Genomic DNA, 21,646 nt, shown 5'->3' on the forward strand with positions numbered 1-21,646 from the left:
GAATGCCAGGAAAAATGATGAGAAAGACACCAAGAAATATAAGTCTTCCAGACTCTATAATATATCTCTCGAGATACAGATTTACGAGCCTGTAACATAGTATTAATCACAGAGTCAGAGAAACCTCTTTGACCAAGAATCAAGCGTTCAATCTCCATACCTTTAAATTTAAGGATTTCAGATCCTGATGGAAAAAAGGACCTTGTGACAGAAGGTCTGGTCTTAACGGAAGAGTCCACGGTTGGCAAGAGGCCATCCAGACAAGATCCGCATACCAAAACCTGTGAGGCCATGCCGGAGCTACCAGCAGAACAAACGAGCATTCCTTCAGAATCTTGGAGATTACTCTTGGAAGAAGAACTAGAGGCGGAAAGATATAGGCAGGATGATACTTCCAAGGAAGTGATAATGCATCCACTGCCTCCGCCTGAGGATCCCGGGATCTGGACAGATACCTGGGAAGTTTCTTGTTTAGATGGGACACCATCAGATCTATTTCTGGAAGTTCCCACATTTGAACAATCTGAAGAAATACCTCTGGGTGAAGAGACCATTCGCCCGGATGCAACGTTTGGCGACTGAGATAATCCGCTTCCCAATTGTCTACACCTGGGATATGAACCGCAGAGATTAGACAGGAGCTGGATTCCGCCCAAACCAAAATTCGAGATACTTCTTTCATAGCCAGAGGACTGTGAGTCCCTCCTTGATGATTGATGTATGCCACAGTTGTGACATTGTCTGTCTGAAAACAAATGAACGATTCTCTCTTCAGAAGAGGCCAAAACTGAAGAGCTCTGAAAATTGCACGGAGTTCCAAAATATTGATCGGTAATCTCACCTCCTGAGATTCCCAAACTCCTTGTGCCGTCAGAGATCCCCACACAGCTCCCCAACCTGTGAGACTTGCATCTGTTGAAATTACAGTCCAGGTCGGAAGCACAAAAGAAGCCCCCTGAATTAAACGATGGTGATCTGTCCACCATGTTAGAGAGTGTCGAACAATCGGTTTTAAAGATATTAATTGAGATATCTTCGTGTAATCCTTGCACCATTGCTTCAGCATACAGAGCTGAAGAGGTCGCATGTGAAAACGAGCAAAGGGGATCGCGTCTGATGCAGCAGTCATAAGACCTAGAATTTCCATGCATAAGGCTACCGAAGGGAATGATTGTGACTGAAGGTTTCGACAAGCTGCAATCAACTTTAGACGTCTCTTGTCTGTTAAAGACAGAGTCATGGACACTGAATCCATCTGGAAACCCAGAAAGGTTACCCTTGTCTGAGGAATCAAAGAACTTTTTGGTAAATTGATCCTCCAACCATGATCTTGAAGAAACAACACAAGTCGATTCGTATGAGATTCTGCTAAATGTAAAGACTGAGCAAGTACCAAGATATCGTCCAAATAAGGAAATACCACAATACCGAGTACCAGCAGGGCACCGAGAACCTTTGTAAAAATTCTTGGAGCTGTAGCTAGGCCAAACGGCAGAGCCACAAACTGGTAATGCTTGTCCAGAAACGAGAATCTCAGGAACTGAAAATGATCTGGATGAATCGGAATATGCAGATATGCATCCTGTAAATCTATTGTGGACATATAATTCCCTTGCTGAACAAAAGGTAAGATAGTCCTTACAGTTACCATCTTGAACGTTGGTATCCTTACATAACGATTCAATATTTTTAGATCCAGAACTGGTCTGAAAGAATTCTCCTTCTTTGGTACAATGAAGAGATTTGAATAAAACCCCATCCCCTGTTCCGGAACTGGAACTGGCATAATTACTCCAGTCAACTCTAGATCTGAAACACATTTCAGAAATGCTTGAGCTTTCACTGGATTTACTGGGACACGGGAAAGAAAAAATCTCTTTGCAGGAGGTCTCAACTTGAAACCAATTCTGTACCCTTCTGAAACAATGCTCTGAATCCAAAGATTGTGAACAGAATTGATCCAAATTTCCTTGAAAAAACGTAACCTGCCCCCTACCAGCTGAGCTGGAATGAGGGCCGCACCTTCATGTGGACTTAGAAGCAGGCTTTGCCTTTCTAGCTGGCTTGGATTTATTCCAGACTGGAGATGGTCTCCAAACTGAAACTGCTCCTGAGGATGAAGGATCAGGCTTTTGTTCTTTGTTGAAACGAAAGGAACGAAAACGATTATTAGCCCTGTTTTTACCTTTAGATTTTTTATCCTGTGGTAAAAAAGTTCCTTTCCCACCAGTAACAGTTGAAATAATAGAATCCAACTGAGAACCAAATAATTTGTTACCCTGGAAAGAAATGGAAAGTAAAGTTGATTTAGAAGCCATATCAGCATTCCAAGTTTTAAGCCATAAAGCTCTTCTAGCTAAAATAGCTAGAGACATAAACCTGACATCAACTCTGATAATATCAAAAATGGCATCACAGATAAAATTATTAGCATGCTGAAGAAGAATAATAATATCATGAGAATCACGATGTGTTACTTGTTGCGCTAAAGTTTCCAACCAAAAAGTTGAAGCTGCAGCAACATCAGCCAAAGATATAGCAGGTCTAAGAAGATTACCTGAACACAGATAAGCTTTTCTTAGAAAGGATTCAATTTTCCTATCTAGAGGATCCTTAAACGAAGTACCATCTGACGTAGGAATAGTAGTACGTTTAGCAAGGGTAGAAATAGCCCCATCAACTTTAGGGATCTTGTCCCAAAATTCTAATCTGTCAGACGGCACAGGATATAATTGCATAAAACGTTTAGAAGGAGTAAATGAATTACCCAAATTATCCCATTCTTTGGAAATTACTGCAGAAATAGCATTAGGAACAGGAAAAACTTCTGGAATAACCACAGGAGCTTTAAATACCTTATCTAAACGTTTAGAATTAGTATCAAGAGGACCAGAATCCTCTATTTCTTTTTTTTTTTTTTTTTTTTTTTTTCCAACAAGCTTTATTGGTATAAATAATAATTTTACAATTGCCATGGAAACACTCCGGCGTGGTATAACATAGACAAAAAAGAAAAAACAATGAAAGTGAAATATACAAAGGGCAAGACCAGTAATGACCATTGTATATAAGTCCAAGGATCCATGCATTTGTTGAGTCCCACATAAAGTTCTGGTCTTGGACATAGTAGCTTGTGGATTTTTCTTTTTTATAAGATAACACATGTGGATGAAACTTCCACATTAACATTTAAACAGAGCAAAGCAATGCGACAGAGATCTATGTAAAAGATAGAAAGGTCTCACTGATGTTGATATACGTGAGAGGTAAGTTACAGTCATCAAGGAGTTAGTTAAGTGATAGGGTATAAGGTCTAGCAAACCAGCGCGGAGGAAGTATGGCTCCAGGGTGAGTTTCCAGATGAGTCAGATGTGTCCTAGTTTTGAGATGTGTTACGGGAGATGATGTGGCTGTATAAGGTGTCGGGGTGACTAGAAATTATTAGGTAGTTGTGGCGGGGGTCTAGAAAGTGTGAGAGTGTATGTTTCCCAATAAAAGGACATGGCGCAGTAAAAATCCATCCTTTTTGTTTTCTGATAGTGAAACCTTTCCAGGGAAAGGAGAAGAGTGACATTATGTACCCAGTCTTTTTGAGTAGGAATGTGTCGCTGTTTCCACAGTCTAGGGATCAGTTGCTTGGCCCCACTAAGCATGATGTACAATAAGACCTGTCGGTATTTGCATTTGATCTTAGGGGGTTTGTTAAATAATAGCGTCAAAGGATTGAAGGGGATAGATGTATTGAGTACCTTTTGGATTTCTCTATGGATGTCCAACCAGAAAGGCTGAAGTGTGGGGCAATCCCACCAGATGTGGAGGAGTGTACCAACTTGTTTGCAATCTCTCCAACATAGTGGGTCTGTGTGAGGGTAAATCTTAGTGAGTCTGCTGGGGTAAAGGTACCATCTTTCTAAGAGTTTTATGTTCGTTTCAGTGATTCCCATTGAGGAGGGGGCCTTCCCCATTTGTTGAAATATAATGTCCCACGTCTCAGAGGGGATCTCATGGCCTAGCTCGACTTCCCATGCTTTTGTATATGATGGAAGGTTTTTGGAGTGTAGAGTAATTAGTATTTTATATATCTTAGAGAGAGTGCCCTGCGCTAATAATGTGGAGTGGCATAGTGTTTCGAATGGATTTAGGTTTCTTACCAGGTTAAGTTTGTCTTTATGGTGGGAGAGAAAGTGTGCTAATTGTAAATATTCGAACCATCTATCAAAAAAGCTAATGTTCCTGTCCGCAAGGGCGGTTTTCTGAATGATGGTGCCTCTTTCTAGAACAAGATGGCAGGGCAAACCCGCTGATAGTGTGTACCGGTCCTGGGTCCGTTTTTGAAGTAGTGGAGGAAAATCTTTGTTGTGTAGAAGGGGGGTAAGTGGTGAGGGTATGGTCGATATGCCTTTTTGTGAACCTATAAGGTGGTCCCAAGTGGAGAGTGTATCAGTCACTAACAAGGGTGTAAGAGAAGGTAGTGTCCTATGTTGCCTGTATGTCCAGCAAACTGACCCAAGACTTCGAGAAGTAGATAGATCATGCTCAAGCTTGACCCATTCTTTATCAGTACTGTTTTTGCACCAGTCGACTATTCTGGTCAGTTGTGCTGCCTGTGAGTAAAATAAAAGGTTGGGTACTCCCAGTCCCCCCTCATCCCTTTTCCTATAAAGGGTGGTTTTAGAGATTCGAGGGCGTTTATTTGCCCAAATAAAGCCGTTAACGAAAGATTGCACACTACGAATGTAATGTAAGGGGGGTTGTATGGGTAGGGCTTGGAACATATATAAAAAGCGAGGCAGGATGCTCATTTTGAATGCTTGGACTCTACCAAGCCAGGAGAGGAATTTGTTGCGCCAGGCTCTCATGTCTGTTCTGATGGAGTCAAAAAGGTGTTGGTGGTTTAGTTGGTGTAGAGCTTCTTTTGAGGTCGTTAGTTTTACCCCTAGGTAATTTATGGAAGAAGGTTGGAATCGGAATTGGTAGTGATTAGTGAACTGTTGGGCTGTCTGGTCTGAGATGCCAATACCTAGAAACTCTGATTTCTGCTTATTTATTTTGAAATTGGAGAGAGTACTGTAAATGCCCAAAGCCGGTAAAAGGGCCTCTAGAGATTGTGGGGGGGAAGTCAGTGAGAATAAAATATCGTCCGCGTAGAGTGTTAGTTTGTAGTGGGTATCTGCTATATAAATACCGTGGACTTTTTCATCATTCCTGATCCTGGAGGCAAGAACCTCCATGGCCAGAATAAACAATATGGGGGAGAGAGGGCAACCCTGTCTCGTTCCATTTGTTATTGGGAATGCATTTGACAGGGAATCGTTTAACTTAATACGGGCTTTCGGCATATGGTATAGGGCAAATATTTTCTCAATGAGTTTGTTGCTCAGGCCAAAACGAGTGAGCGTTGACCTAAGGAACAACCAATCCAGCCTGTCAAAGGCCTTCTCGGCAGAATCCTCTATTTCTAAAGCAATTAGTACTTCTTTAAGCAAAGAACGAATAAATTCCATTTTAAATAAATATGAAGATTTATCAGCATCAACCTCTGAGACAGAATCCTCTGAACCAGAGGAATCATCAGAATCAGAATGATGATGTTCATTTAAAAATTAATCTGTAGGGAGAGAAGTTTTAAAAGATTTTTTACGTTTACTAGAAGGAGAAATAACAGACATAGCCTTCTTTATGGATTCAGAAACAAAATCTCTTATATTATCAGGAACATTCTGCACCTTAGATGTTGAAGGAACTGCAACAGGCAATGGTACTTTACTAAAGGAAATATTATCTGCATTAACAAGTTTGTCATGACAATCAATACAAACAACAGCTGGAGGAATAGCTACCAAAAGTTTACAGCAGATACACTTAGCTTTGGTAGATTCAGCACTTGACAGCGATTTTCCTGTAGTATCTTCTGACTCAGATGCAACGTGAGACATCTTGCAATATGTAAGAGAAAAAACAACATATATATAAAGCAAAATTGATCAAATTCCTTAAATAACAGTTTCAGGAATGGGAAAAAATGCCAAAGAACAAGCTTCTAGCAACCAGAAGCAATAAAAAATGAGACTTAAATAATGTGGAGACAAAAGCGACGCCCATATTTTTTCGCGCCAAATAAGACGCCCACATTATTTGGCGCCTAAATGCTTTTTGGCGCCAAAAATGACGCCACATCCGGAACGCCGACATTTTTGGCGAAAATAAGGAAAGTTGAACATTCTGAGTCAAGGCAAATAAATGTTTGAATACATATATTTAGAACTTTAGAAACAAAGTGCCCAACCATAGCTTGGAGTGTCACAGAAAATAAGACTTACTTACCCCAGGACACTCATCTACATATAGCAGATAGCCAAACCAGTACTGAAACGAGAATCAGCAGAGGTAATGGTATATATAAGAGTATATCGTCGATCTGAAAAGGGAGGTAAGAGATGAATCTCTACGACCGATAACAGAGAACCTATGAAATAGACCCCGTAGAAGGAGATCACTGCATTCAAATAGGCAATACTCTCCTCACATCCCTCTGACATTCACTGCACGCTGAGAGGAAAACCGGGCTCCAACTTGCTGCGGAGCGCATATCAACGTAGAATCTAGCACAAACTTACTTCACCACCTCCATCGGAGGCAAAGTTTGTAAAACTGAATTGTGGGTGTGGTGAGGGGTGTATTTATAGGCATTTTGAGGTTTGGGAAACTTTGCCCCTCCTGGTAGGAATGTATATCCCATACGTCACTAGCTCATGGACTCTTGCTAATTACATGAAAGAAACAACTAATCTGTGTTTTTCTTTTTTTCTTTTTTTTTTCTCCTCTTCCTTCCTTCTGCTTAAAAAGTCTCCTTTTCTTTTTCCTCACTCTTTCCCCCTTTAAACCAATAGCTTGCTTTGCTTTCCTTTGTGAATGCTCTCTTTACCCTATTTTCTTCTTATAGGGGAGATATTAAATGTTCATAATCTGGAACTCTTCATTCAGGACATTTTATTCTTCTGGGGGTTGTGCTGTACTGGGAGGGTTGAGGGGGGGATGAGTAACTTATGTCAGGCCCTACTCTCGCAGGAGCTCTAATATGTTCACAATCTGGCTTTACACCTGACACCCCTCCCCCCTCTACCAACTGTATGCAGTCATTATTTCAGTAAAGTTATTAAGAAAAGACAAATCCAAACTTATCTTATTCTGTGGAGATGTTTCTGGTAACTGTGGTTCCACCGCACTGCAGGACTTTCTCTCCTGCTGCTCTTCCAAGTATGCGGGCTTACTGGCAGGTCGAGGTGATGTTGTGCTCAGGATCCCTTTAGCCTTTGTCCTGAGCTGGTCGACAAGGAACGCTTGTCTCCTTTCCTCCTGGGGCAAGAAGTTGCTGTATGAGACACCTATCCCACTGCTGTATCCGCTCACCAACTGCTCCTTGGGTCCTGGCGGGCAGCGTGTGTCACTGGGGGCTCTTTAGGCAGCCGCTGTAGATGGGCCTTGTAGGCCGATGTCAGCAAATTCTGCAGGGCTGTCGGCCTCCTTAACGGCAGCTACGGGTCCTGGGCTGGGTGATTTCGGCCCGCCTATAGGCACTCGATGCCGCGGCTTCTTTCTTAGGCCTCTGAAAGTAGGCAGCGTACTACTCACGCGTCTACTTGCTTAGCCCCTCCTACCGGACCGATTCCTTAGGTGTATGTTGGACAACCCATAGAAAGCAGAAGCTGGTCTACAGGATTTCAGACACTTGATAAGTGTCACAAAAAAGCCTCCTGGACCCTCAGAGTCGTCCAGCTAACTCCCACTCCACTGTGGTAGGAAAAATCCACTTGTATCTACCGGCTGTAATGGCTCCGCTATTGGTCTCAGCTCCAGAATATGTTCCAAATTAACAGACCTGTGGCCAGCTCAGGATATACAAATGCGGTCAGTGCTCTCCGGTAAGGAGTCAAAAAGCAAAACAACTCAAAAGTTGGTGATGTAGTGGCAAAATCAAGTTTACCAGTTGAGAATGTAAATGAAAGTTCGTGGCTACAATCTTAAAAATAAATAAGACTTTAATGGCACAACGTTTCTCGGTCTGTTCGTGACCGTTTCCTCAGGTGCAAAAGTGTATAATAAAAACACAAACAGCCACAAACTTATACATCTCAGCACGGCGTCCTCTGTTGCACACCGCACATGTACGTAGGTGTGTCCGAACACTGGGAGTTCCATTTACGTCGCTTGTCCAATGAGGTGCTTGTAGTAAAACACACCTCACTAGTTCCGTAAATGATAGGTTTATACAACTAACCAATGCGGTGCTTGCAATAAACCGCACCTCTCTATTGTATATTCACGGTAAAGTTGTTGTTTGCGGTGTAGTGAAGAGCCACAATCAGCCCAAATTAACTATGGTTGTGGTGTCTAATAACACTATATAAAAACTACCAGATCGGACATACCTACTGTTGTGAGGCAAAATAAATATAATACAATCCTTAAAAAGACCAATAACTCATGGAATCATAACAAATAATACAATAAAGTTGCAAATATATATACAAACACATAGTAAATCTAAATCTAAAATAAAAACCAATAATGTGGCTACATCTAAAACATCGCATGAAAGTATGAAACTTTACATGTCACTAAAAATCAAAAACGATCACATTAATAATAAAAAATATTTTTTAAAATTATTTGTACTATATATTATTCAAAATGCATGTTACGTCCTCTTGGACGTGTGCAAAAGGACCAACAAGATTGTGTTTTTGGTATTATAAAATATATTAAAATAAAATCCCTATATAGCCTCAACTACTAAATGCCAATGTGAAACTAGATAACCGTCCCGAAGACGTGCTATTAAACAGCTTATGGCTGCTATAAAGCCCCCAAAATAGTGTTAATGATGAAGATATATTGATATTAAATCCCTCTGTAGCCTAAACTCCTAAATGTTAATATAAAACTAGATGCCCGTCCCGAAAAAGTGCTCCTAAACAGCTTGTGGCTGGTATAAACCCCATTTAATGGGGTCCATGGGCTACAGTGGTGATCCTTAGTCCTGTTAATGTGCGAAATACATTGCTTGTGTAAATCTTGTATATTAGGTGGAACAATATACTATAAATAACCAAAGAATGTCAATATAGTAGTGAGTATTATGGATCAAGGATACACAAATGTGAGTGGATAGTACACAACAGAGCGAACTCAAGCTCACCCCACATACTAATGATGATGTTGGATCTAGAATGTATTGCATATAAATTATACGGTTAACTATTTGTCGTAGTCAAATTGTAAATAAAGGGTATCTACATCTATATAGATATAACTCTATTAGGAGGTTAAGCCTCCTGTCTACCTTATAAGGGACCACCAGTGTATGTAAATACTCTAATGGTCTTACAAAGGGATAGGTTTGTAAGGATTCGGAAATGTAGACACATATATATACACACACCTTGTTATGTAATAGGTTGATCCAAATGAATGGCCTCAAAAGGGTCTGCATATTAGATGTCATTAGCAGACATGTTGACAATAATAAATGGGACTTTATGTGAAATAATTAGTTGAAAGCAGCCATGTCGATATTTGCATTTAAGCCGCCAGGAGACAAGGTGCGCAGCTTCCAAATCCAAAAAGTCTCCCTTTGTCTTAAATGCAGATATCTGTTCCTACCCCATTTGGGGTTCACTTGTTCTAAAGGAAAAATACTAAACAAATTAGATGTATCTGTATGGCATAGATTGGCATGTCTAGGGACACTGTGGTTTGCAATGTTTTTACTGATATTCCTTAGATGCTCACCCCATCTTTTTTTGAGAGGTCTCGAGGTTCTTCCCACGTATTGAACCCCACAATTGCATTCTAACAAATAGACCACAAATGCTGAATCACACGTAAAATGTGTTTTGATATGAAATTTTTCCTTACTTGTATGAGACACAAATTCAGTTCTCTTATTGTTGATATATTGGCACAATCCACAATTGGCCCTATTGCATTTAAAAAAACCTGGTTTACCTAGAAGTCTATTGCCTATTTGACTTGTTTTTTTGCCAGTCAAAACCCTTTTCTTCATTACAATCTTACTGGGAGCTAGTAAATTTTTTAGCGTGGGAGCACGTCTAAAAGTACAAACGGGTGAATTCCCTATACTCTCCCTCAGCAGAGGGTCCCCTGTCAGGATGTGCCAGTGTTTGCCTAAAATATTTTTAATTTTATTATGGTTGTAAATTGTGTTATAAATCTGACCTTCTCATTCACCTTAACAGGTCCTCTGATTGATGTAGTCTCCTTATTGTTGACAAAGAAATCCTCTCTGCATTTATTTCTAGCTCTCATGTAGCTATTCTCGATTAGATCTAAGGGGTAATGTTTCTCAATAAACCTTTTTTTTTAAATATTCTCTTGCATGTCATAACTTGCTAAATCTGTGCAGTTCCTGCGAATTCTACAAAATTGATTGTAAGGGATATTTTTCTTCCAAGGTAAGTGGTGGTTGCTGTTATAGTTTAAATAACTATTTGCATCCACCAACTTAAAAAAAAGTTTTGGTGGAGATATTACCTAAGGTATCCCATGTTAGTATAAGATCCAAAAATTCTATGCTGTTAGCATCTAATTTAGAAGTGAACTTAAGGCCCAATGAATTCTTATTTAAACTATCAATAAAATTCTGAGCTAATATGGTCTCCCCATCCCAAATAAACAGGAGATCATCTATAAAACGGCCATAGAAGACCAGGTTCGCCCCATACGAGGAGGGGTAGATGTAATGTTCCTCAAAGAATCCCATAAAGAGATTAGCAAAACTAGGGGCGAACCTGGTCCCCATGGCCGTTCCCTTAATCTGCAAATAAAATTTCTCCTGGTATACAAAAGTATTGTTTTCCAATACGAAGGATATGCATTCCAATAAAAAATCCCTCTGTTTGACTGGCATGTAGATGTCTCTCTTTAAATAATATTCAATGGCTTGAATTCCCAGATGGTGAGCAATGTTGGAATATAAAGCAGAGACATCACAGGTCAGCCAGACCAGGTCTCTCCCTTCTTTCTTAATGTGGGATAGCTTATATATTAAGTCTGGCGTATCCTTAATATAGGATTTTAAGGTGATCACAGATTTTTTTAAAAATGAATCGACATATTCAGATAAATTGCATGTTAAGTTGTCAATTCCTGATATGATGGGCCTCCCTGGAGGATCCGCCATACTTTTGTGGATCTTGGGGAGGTGATAGTAATATGCCAGGTTAGGTGCATATGGTATTAAATAATCTCTCTCTTTCTTTGTGAGTATTCCCTCTAACCAGCCTGAATCAACCATTTTGATCAGATTTGTAAGAAATTTAGCTGTGGGATTGAATGTTAATAATCTATAATACTCAGTGTCTAAAAGTATACGATCAGCTTCTTTGATGTAATCTTGGATGTTCTGTATTACTATCCCCCCTCCCTTGTCCGCCTGTCTTATTGCCAGATTTTTATTTGCTGCCAATCTTGATAAAGCTGTTAATTCATAAGCATTTAGATTGGGATTTTTTATATTCTTTTCAGAAAGTTTACTGAATTCTTCCAAGACCAGATTTTGGAATATTTCTAAACTGGTTCCTGTACAAGGGGGATTGAAATTTGATTTGGGGATCAAATCTGAGTGTAGATAATTGTCAAATAATTCCTCACATAATGTCTCGGGCTCAAAGTATATAATATCTGTTAAGGGCCTTTCTGCCATTTCATTTGTTAGAATTGGTGCATGACCGGTACCTTTTAAGTTTTTTGTCACAAAAATATCGTTGAATTGACAACTTGCGCACAAATTTATTCAGATCTACGAATAATTCAAACAAATTATGATTTTTGGAGGGACAGAAAGAGAGTCCCCTATTTAGAACTCCCACCTCCTCATTAGTTAAGACATGATCTGATAAATTAAAGATGTTCTCCCTCATTCGTTTAAATTTCTCCTTTTGGGATGACTTAGCTCTCCCTCTGCTGCCACGTTGGCGTATGATCTTTTTTTCGGAGTGGTTGTTAAATGCTCTCTTGCTGGACCTCTCTCTAGTTGTTTTAATCGTATCGGTGTGTGTCTCACATGCGGGGAATTGTATGTTGTTCTCTGGGCCTGCTGAAAAACCTGCGGGCTATTGGTATGTTCTCTCTCATGTCTCTGTGTAAAATTACTGTTGTTCTCTATATGGCTCCTAACCTCATTAGGATGACTGTTCCTAGACATATAAGTGCTATGATCTCTTGAGTTATCTGGATAATGGTTAGGTCTAAAATTATTGTGACTGTATTCGTTTTGATGATCCCTATTGGACCAATGTCTCCAATCATTATTATAATTACTCTTGGGCATATGATTGTAATTGCCAACCCCTCTATCCTGATGGGAAGTCTGATTCCATTGATTAGATGAATGATTGCTATTATTAGCAGAATTCTTCCTATCTCTAATGTAATTATTATTCCTAAATTGGAGGTTTTTCTTTTTGTCCTATAGTCTACTTTAACCCAGGTGTTTACCCCGGCTGCATTGGATGTAGACACCTGGTTATCAGATTCCTCTGCTTTATTGTTAGAGTGTGAGTCATATACTCTATCCTCTAGATAATCTTGTTCATCCCTAGCTAGCTTTTTAATTTTAGTTGATACAATTTTCTTTTGGAAAACATCAGATTTATCCTGTACTTCTTGGGTCAATTTAGCATAGTCTGTACTTGACTCAAACTTAATTAAGTTCTTTTGAATGTCTTCTATCTCTAATTCAGTTTTATTCAAAAGAGTCTCCCTAAATTCAATTAAAAGATCTATAAGTTTAAATGAGCATTCAGTTAAAATGCTAAGCCATTTAGTTTTATATAGTGTTATTAGACACCACAACCATAGTTAATTTGGGCCGATTGTGGCTCTTCACTACACCGCAAACAACAACTTTACCGTGAATATACAATAGAGAGGTGCGGTTTATTGCAAGCACCGCATTGGTTAGTTGTATAAACCTATGATTTACGGAACTAGTGAGGTGTGTTTTACTACAAGCACCTCATTGGACAAGTGACGTAAATGGAACTCCCAGTGTTCGGACACACCTACGTACATGCGCGGTGTGCAACAGAGGACGCCGTGCTGAGATGTATAAGTTCGTGGCTGTTTGTGTTTTTATTATACACTTTTGCACCTGAGGAAACGGTCATGTACAGACCGAGAAACGTTGTGCCATTAAAGTCTTATTTATTTTTAAGATTGTAGCCACGAACTTTCATTTACATTCTCAACTGGTAAACTTGATTTTGCCACTACATCACCAACTTTTGAGTTGTTTTGCTTTTTGACTCCTTACCGGAGAGCACTGAGCGCATTTGTATATCCTGAGCTGGCCACAGGTCTGTTAATTTGGAACATATTCTGGAGCTGAGACCAAGAGCGGAGCCATTACAGCCGGTAGATACAAGCGGATTTTTCCTACCACAGTGGAGTGGGAGTTAGCTGGACGACTCTGAGGGTCCAGGAGGCTTTTGTGACACTTATCAAGTGTCTGAAATCCTGTGAGTATATTGACTTACATGTATTGCGTGTCCTACCCCATTGATATCTGCACTATGTTGGCGCCTTCTTTTATCTCATTATCCATCTAATTAATTGTAATAGCTTTGTGCGATATGCACATCTTATATTTGGAATATGATTAAGTGGTATAGTGGGAGCCGAGAGGGAGAGATCTATACCTAGGGTATGATTGATACACTGTTCTTTTTGAGACCAGTAGGTCTTCAGCTTGGGGCATGTCCACTATATATGGGAATGTGTACCAATCTCGCCACATCGTCTTCAACAACTTGAATTGGCACCCGGGAAAATCTTATGTATTCTCTGGGGGGTGAGGTACCAACATGCAAGAATTTTATAATTGATTTCAGCTAAAGTTAGTGAGCTAGATGAGGAATGGGCCAAATGATGTCTGGTATTTGAATCTGTAGTTCTAATTCCCATTTACAAGTATATGTTAGTTTTTTGTGTGGGAATTAACCTCTAAGTATCTTATACGACAATGATAGGTGAGCTCTTTTAATATCAAGATTTAGGCATATTTTTTCAAATGGGTTTAGTGCTCGAATAATGTCCATTTTATATGGACTATCATTTATTGCTTGGCGAATTTGAAAATATGAGAACCAACTATGGAATGGTGAACCTAAATTGTCACGCAGTGTTATTCTATCTTTAACCTGGGAGTAATCTATTAGAAGGAATAAAGGTACATTTTTGTATAGTGCATTCTCTTTATCACATTTAAAATTACATTGATAAAAAAATCAGCCAATCAGATTGAGCTCGCATTCTATTGGCTGTTCCGATCAGCCAATAGAATGCGAGCTCAATCTGAATGGCTGATTGGATCAGCCAATCGGATTGAACTTGATTCTGATTGGCTGATTCCATCAGCCAATCAGAATATTCCTACCTTAATTCCGATTGGCTGATAGAATCCTATCAGCCAATCGGAATTCGAGGGACGCCATCTTGAATGACGTCCCTTAAAGGAACCTTCATTCTTCAGTTGGACGTCGCCGGATGAAGATGGGTCCGCGTCGGAGGTCTTCAGGATGGAGCCTGTCCTCATCGGATGAAGATAGAAGATGCCGCTTGGAAGATGATGGTTGCCGGTCCGGATCTACTCTTCTTCCCGGATAGGATGAAGACTTTGGAGCCTCTTCTGGACCTCTTCAGCCACCGGATGATGGATCGCCAGCCCCCGCTTGGGTTGGATGAAGATTTTGGAGCCAGGACGGATCGGTGATACCTGGTGAGGTGAAGACAAGGTAGGATGATCTTCAGGGGCTTAGTGTTAGGTTTATTTAAGAAGGGTTTGGGTTAGATTAGGGGTATGTGGGTGGTGGGTTGTAATGTTGGGGGGGGGGCATTGTATGTTTTTTTTACAGGCAAAAGAGCTGAATTTCTTGGGGCATGCCCCGCAAAGGGCCCTGTTCAGGGCTGGTAAGGTAAAAGAGCTTTGAACTTTAGTAATTTAGAATAGGGTAGGGCATTTTTTATTTTGGGGGTCTTTGTTATTTTATTAGGGGGCTTAGAGTAGGTGTAAATAGTTTAAAATTGTTGTAATATTTTTCTTATGTTTGTAAATATTTTTTTATTTTTTGTAACTTAGTTCTTTTTTATTTTTTGTACTTTAGTTAGTTTATTTAATTGTAGTTATTTGTAGATATTGTATTTAATTAATGTATTGATAGTGTAGTGTTAGGTTTAATTGTAGGTAATTGTAGATATTTTATTTAATTAATTTAATGATAGTATAGTGTTAGGTTTAATTGTAACTTAGGTTAGGATTTATTTTACAGGTAATTTTGTAATTATTTTAACTAGGTAGCTATTAAATATTTCTTAACTATTTAATAGCTATTGTACCTGGTTAAAATAATTACAAAGTTGCCTGTAAAATAAATATTAATCCTAAAATAGCTATAATATAATTATAATTTATATTGTAGCTATATTAGGATTTATTTTACAGGTAAGTATTTAGCTTTAAATAGGAATAATTTATTTAATAAGAGTTAATTAATTTCGTTAGATTAAAATTATATTTAATTTAGGGGGGTGTTAGTGTTAGGGTTAGACTTAGCTTTAGGGGTTAATACATTTATTAGAATAGCGGTGAGCTCCGGTCATCAGATTAGGGGTTAGTAATTGAAGTTAGGTGTCGGCGATGTTAGGGAGGGCAGATTAGGGGTTAATACTATTTATTATAGGGTTAGTGAGGCGGATTGGGTTTAATAACTTTATTATAGTAGCGGTGCGGTCCGCTCGGCAGATTAGGGGTTAATAAGTGTAGGCAGGTGGGGGCGACGTTGAGGGGGGCAGATTAGGGGTTAATAAATATAATATAGGGGTCGGCGGTGTTAGGGGCAGCAGATTAGGGGTACATAAGGATAATGTAAGTAGTGGCGGTTTACGGAGCAGCAGATTAGGGGTTAAAAATAAAATGCAGGTGTCAGCGATAGCGGGGGCGGCAGATTAGGGGTTAATAAGTATAAGGTTAGGGGTGTTTAGACTCGGGGTACATGTTAGAGTGTTAGGTGCAGACTTAGGAGGTGTTTCCGCATAGCAAACAATGGGGCTGCGTTAAGAGCTGAACGCGGCTTTTTTGCAGGTGTTAGTTTTTTTTTCAGCTCAAACAGCCCCATTGTTTTCTATGGGGGAATCGTGCACGAGCACGTTTTTTAGGCTGGCCGCTTGCGTAAGCAACTCTGGTATCGAGAGTTGAAGCTGCGTTAAAAATGCTCTACGCTCCTTTTTTGGAGCCTAACGCAGCCTTTATGTGGACTCTCAATACCAGAGTTATTTTTATGGCGCGGCCAGAAAAAAGCCGGCGTTAGATTTTCGGGTCGTTACCGACAAAACTCCAAATCTAGCCGTATGTTTGCTGTAGGGGCGATCCACATAACTGCTGGCTGTCAAGAACCCTTTAGATCTTGTTATGGTGTAGATCACCTTGCTTAGCTTTGTTAGACTCTTTGCCTGTTGTAACTTTATTTCTGTTTATTCTCTGTGGCTTTTGTACATATTGGCTGCTTTTATTAATTTTAGATGTATTGTACCTTAGTAGTCTTATTAGGCAACTTTGTATATCATATTGTATGTACACCATTTTAGTAATCTGCAATTGTGGTTGTAGGGAACTAATTCCTTGTTGTGGTGCTATTTGACAGTGTGGTAATGTCTTTATTCAAGCTTTGTATTTAATCATATGAATACATTTATATATATATATAGTTTTAAATATAAGCTGTTTCAAAAGTGTATTTAAGTATGCAACATGCACCAGCAATTTAAACACTTGCTCAGATTGCCTAAGGTGCTTGTACCATCTGGTAATGACTTAATTTGTTATATTGTTGACATGATACAAGCCCCACTGGCGCTCTGAGCAGCTGCAGTATTTAAAATGCTGGTGCACTGAGAATATCTAGCTATGCTTCACGTGCATGTGCAGAGAACATTTTTAACATTAAAACAGTAATAACTTTTACTAGTAGCATTTTGGCCAATACATGTATATTGGAAATATGGTTCTATTCAAAGGTGTAATTAATTTATTTGCATTAACATTTTGCCCGGAATGTCCCTTTAACATATTTTCTAGTATGTTAAAAAATATTTGTATAAAGTAATCTAATTTTTTTTTTATTTCAGGATGCTTTTCTTTGTCGGTGGCAGACACAACAGCAGCTATTAATCCTACAACTGCTACTACTATACCTACAACTGCTACTACAGCAAGTAAAGCTATTGATATTGCTGCTATACCAAGTGTGCCTTCCTCAACCCCTACACAAGTGTTAGTTACATCAACATCCAAGAGCACTGGTGTCTCTGGAAAGACAATAAGTGTTACACCTGGTAAATTGAGCACAAAAATAACCACCACCTCTCCGAGTGTATCTAGTGTCACCACTAACCCACCAAAGCTGGATGCAACACCAGTAGCTGGTGATAACCACACACAGCCAAAGGATAATGTTACCATAGCAACAACATCTGTGCATCCCATACTTAACACTATGGCAACAACAAAATCTATAACATCAGCAAATACGACTGCCTCAGCCCTGAACACCACCAACTCCAGCAAGGACCTTTCAGGTAGTTATTGTACCACTGTTTGTTGCATTACTTAGCATTGTTGTATCACACAGGATTGGGAAAGTTAGTTGAAATTCCTTTACCTTGATATGAAACCCAAAAATGTACTTACATGATTCAGGATAGAGCATACTGTTGTAAAAGAATGATCACAGCAGTCTACTTTCCAATTTACTTATTGTATCAAATTTGCTTCATTCACTTGTAATTCATTGTTGATGGAGCAGCAATGCACTACTGGGAGCTAGCTGAGCACATCAGGTGAACCAATGATAAGAAGTATATATGTGCAGCTAGCTCCCATTAGTGCACTGCTGCTCCTGAGCCTACCTACATATAATTTTCAACAAAGGATACCAACAGAACAAAGTAAATAAGATAACAGAAGTAAATGTAAATCTGTTTAAAATTATATGCCGTAGCTGAATCATAAAAGTTTAATTTTAGCTTTACTGTCCCTTTAATAGGACAGTAAACACTTAAAAAAATCTTTAATTATGCATAGTAAAATTATTTTCAAACTTAAAGGGACATGACACCCACATTTTTTTCTTTCATGATTTAGAAAGAGAATGCAATTTTAAACATCTTTCTAATTTACTTATATTATCTAATTTGCTTTATTCTCTTGATATTCTTTGTTGAAAAGCATATCTAGATATGCTCAGTAGCTGCTGATTGGTTGCTGCGCATAGAAGCCTCGTGTGATTGGCTCAGCATGTGCATTGCTTTTTCTTCAACTTAGGATATTTAAAAAATGAAGCAAAATAAATAATAGAAGTAAATTGTAATGTTGTTTAAATTTCTATTCTCTATCTGAATCATGAAAGAAAGATTTTGGGTTTAGTGGCCCTTTAAATATTTCCTGAAAGTTGTCTGAACATTTTCCGGTCCTGGAAACTTAGCGAGTACATGGTAGCTTCACAAGCCTAACCATACCACATATCTGTCCCTAATTTGCAGTTTGTTATATTGTCATTTCTGTTGGAGCCAAACAGTCGGGTGACAGTGGCTCCTCCAAATAAAGTAAGTAATGGAGGGAGTTTGAACTATAAAAAGAAATAGTAGGAAACAAGGTGTTACTCAGTTCTTATAACATTCAGACTCTGATATCTATTGGCAAACAGGCACAGTGAGTGATAACTCCTACAATTCTTATTATGGCTCCTATCTTTGTGGATTTTTCTACATTCCCTGATTCCTAAAATAAGGTTTAGCTGGTTTCCTGAGCCGTGTAGTGCGCTCTAGAGGTGCAGAATAATTTATGTCCGAATTCAAAAAGCAATAAGAACTACGTCATTCTCTTTGCATTCAGACAAAAAAATAATAAACAAACTGACGGCTACACAAACCGAAAGAATAATAAATGGCGGCACCAAGGAAATATGTTAATGCATTTGCTAATTTTTTATTCTATAAATAAAACAAAAAAGAAACACCACATTAATCTTACACACTTAACCCCCTAAGCACTGGGCCCCTCACAACACTAACCCCTAACAGCCAGAAACTGACACTGCCAGAAGCACTATCCAGACCCCCACACAGATAACTCCTTTAACCATGATCTATTACCACACTTAACTCCCTAACCACCAGACCCCTAACTGAGCTAAACCACCCCTAATTACAACTCGGCCTCACTGCACATAACCCCCAACTGTCTGTCCCTCACTCCAACTAACCCCCTTACCACAGCCCCCCTCCAACTGTACTTAACAGCTAACTGACAGACCCCTCACCACTCCTAATTCCTCCACTACATTTAAACCCCTAACCATTGGGACTATGCTGGGACCCCCCACAACACTTTACTCCATATGTCGCCCACTGCACATAACATTCCTAAAACCCCCTTGCCGCATTTATTCCCCGAACTGCATAGACCCCCTCACTACACTTCACCCCCCTAACTGCAACCCCTTTCCATTGTACCTTAAAATAACACCCACAGAGATCCCCATTAAAGCAGTGCTCCCGCTCTAATGGACCCTCATTAAGTGACCCCACTCACTAACCCTTTGTGCCCCTAACACTAAAGTGGCAAAGGAAAGGTGCCCCTACTAATGGACCCACCTAAGACACCCCACCACCCTAAAGGCCCACCACACTATGCAGTCCACAGTCAAAGGTCACCACCCTGAACAATCCCCCCACTAAGGGATCACTCCCCCTAACACTAATCAATAAACCATAATTACAACAACAACAGAAAACAATGAAAACGTTTTGTACCTCCACCAGTGATAGAAACACCACAATATTTTTTTCTTCTCCATATCCATATTTGTCCACTGGACCCATCTCTATCATTATCTCCTGCAGAACAGGAGAGGTTATGATTTAAATGTAAAAAAACATACAATAGGAACTATGAACATTTCTAAGGGATAATTTGAATAAAACCAGCCAATAGGAATGAGATAAGACTGGGATACCCATTATTCTCTTCTGAAAACAGCAGAAAAGAGCCTGGATTGCAAGATGAGGACCCATTTAGCTAGAAAAGATGGTGGTAGCAGAGCCGATGGATAAAGATGGCTTCTGAGAAGAAGACTTCAAGCAAGGAATACAAATTTGAGTTGCTTTTATTTTTGGGGGATTTTTATCTAAAATAAATATTTTTTGTAGTTGATTTTTTTTAGATTAGTGTTAGAGTGGGCGGTCAATTAGTGGCAGAAATTTGGACGAAGAGATTTAAGAAAATTCAGAATATAATGACTAATCTCAAACATGTGCACACTCAGGAGTCAACCTCAGAGTGCTCTTATGGAAAGCAGCAGTTGTATTCAAGGAGACAAAGCAAAAGGTAAATTTAATTATAGAGTTCAACCTGAACATTTTTTTTCTTAATTGAACTCTTTATCTGAATCATAACAGTTTATTTGTATTGTTCTTATAAAGGGACAGTTAACCCCTTGTAAGTAACATTTTTCTGCAGTCTTCCAATAGATTAACATACTAGCACAAGCCGTGCATTATTAGAACTGCGTAACACCTTGTTTGCTGCAATTGCTTTTCAATGGTCAAACTTCATCGACCACATTCCTTGTTTGGAGGAGCCTATCCAAGTTTGTGTCTGAAGAAGACAGGGCTTGCCACTGTCACTGTGTTAATAAAATAATTGTATGACTTCAGCAGAAGAGATCAGATAAACTACTAATCAGGAACAGATATGTGGCCATGTGCTCTTCCAGTTTTCAAAATAAACAATGAAGATATATTGCAATGTTGTTTTGTAATTAAAGTAGAGGGAGTTTAAAACACTAGACAGAATTTCTTTGCTATGATGTAATGCATATAATGACACAGATTGTTCTCATCTACATATATGTAGCATCAAGAGTTAAATGTATTTTGTTTTTCTTAATCTCACTGTTAACAGAACTTTTATCATCACAAAATATTTTAAGGTTTATCTCTATTGAGTATCTCATGGGAAAATGATAGGGATCCCAAAATATTATTTTGTCATTTTCTACCCTAGACAAAAACTACAGGTGAGAGATATTTTTCTGGGAATATAACAGGATTGACCAACCTTATACCTAACCAAGGACATCCAATTAAAACAGTAGATTATTTATCTTATTTTTGAGATATATTTAATGGTAAAATATTGCATTAAAGGATATTTGCTGGTTATAGAAAAAAACATACTTTATGCTTCAAAACAAAAACGTTGGTTTTCTTCAAAGGAGTAAAAGTAAAGATCACCACAACATGAAAAACAGTTGAAGAAATGGACTGACGCGTTTCGGCTGTACTGCACGCCATATTCATAGACCATTATTATTATTCTTTATTTATAAAGCACCAACAGATTCCGCAGCGCTGTCCATGGGTACAAAATGTACAACAGTGAAACAATACAATAAAGGACAACATTATACAGACAAATACAGGGGGAATTGAGGGCCCTGTTGCCGTGGGAACTTACAATCTAGATGGGTAGGAGGATGGGAAACAGGAGGTGGGGACTGTAGAGGTG

The 21,646-nt window shown here is 39.0% G+C and overlaps 1 protein-coding gene across 1 annotated transcript in view; it reads left to right on the plus strand.

The window, feature by feature from the left end:
* Positions 1-21,646, plus strand: part of PODXL (podocalyxin like) — a 238,120-nt gene that overhangs the window by 81,227 nt on the left and 135,247 nt on the right. Inside the window, exon 2 of the mRNA XM_053716395.1 lies at positions 17,206-17,655. Coding sequence (XP_053572370.1) covers positions 17,206-17,655 — 450 coding nt within the window. The remainder of the gene's footprint in view (positions 1-17,205; positions 17,656-21,646) is intronic.

The sequence above is a fragment of the Bombina bombina genome, chromosome 6, assembly GCF_027579735.1.
Source record: "Bombina bombina isolate aBomBom1 chromosome 6, aBomBom1.pri, whole genome shotgun sequence".
NCBI classification, from domain to species: domain Eukaryota; kingdom Metazoa; phylum Chordata; class Amphibia; order Anura; family Bombinatoridae; genus Bombina; species Bombina bombina.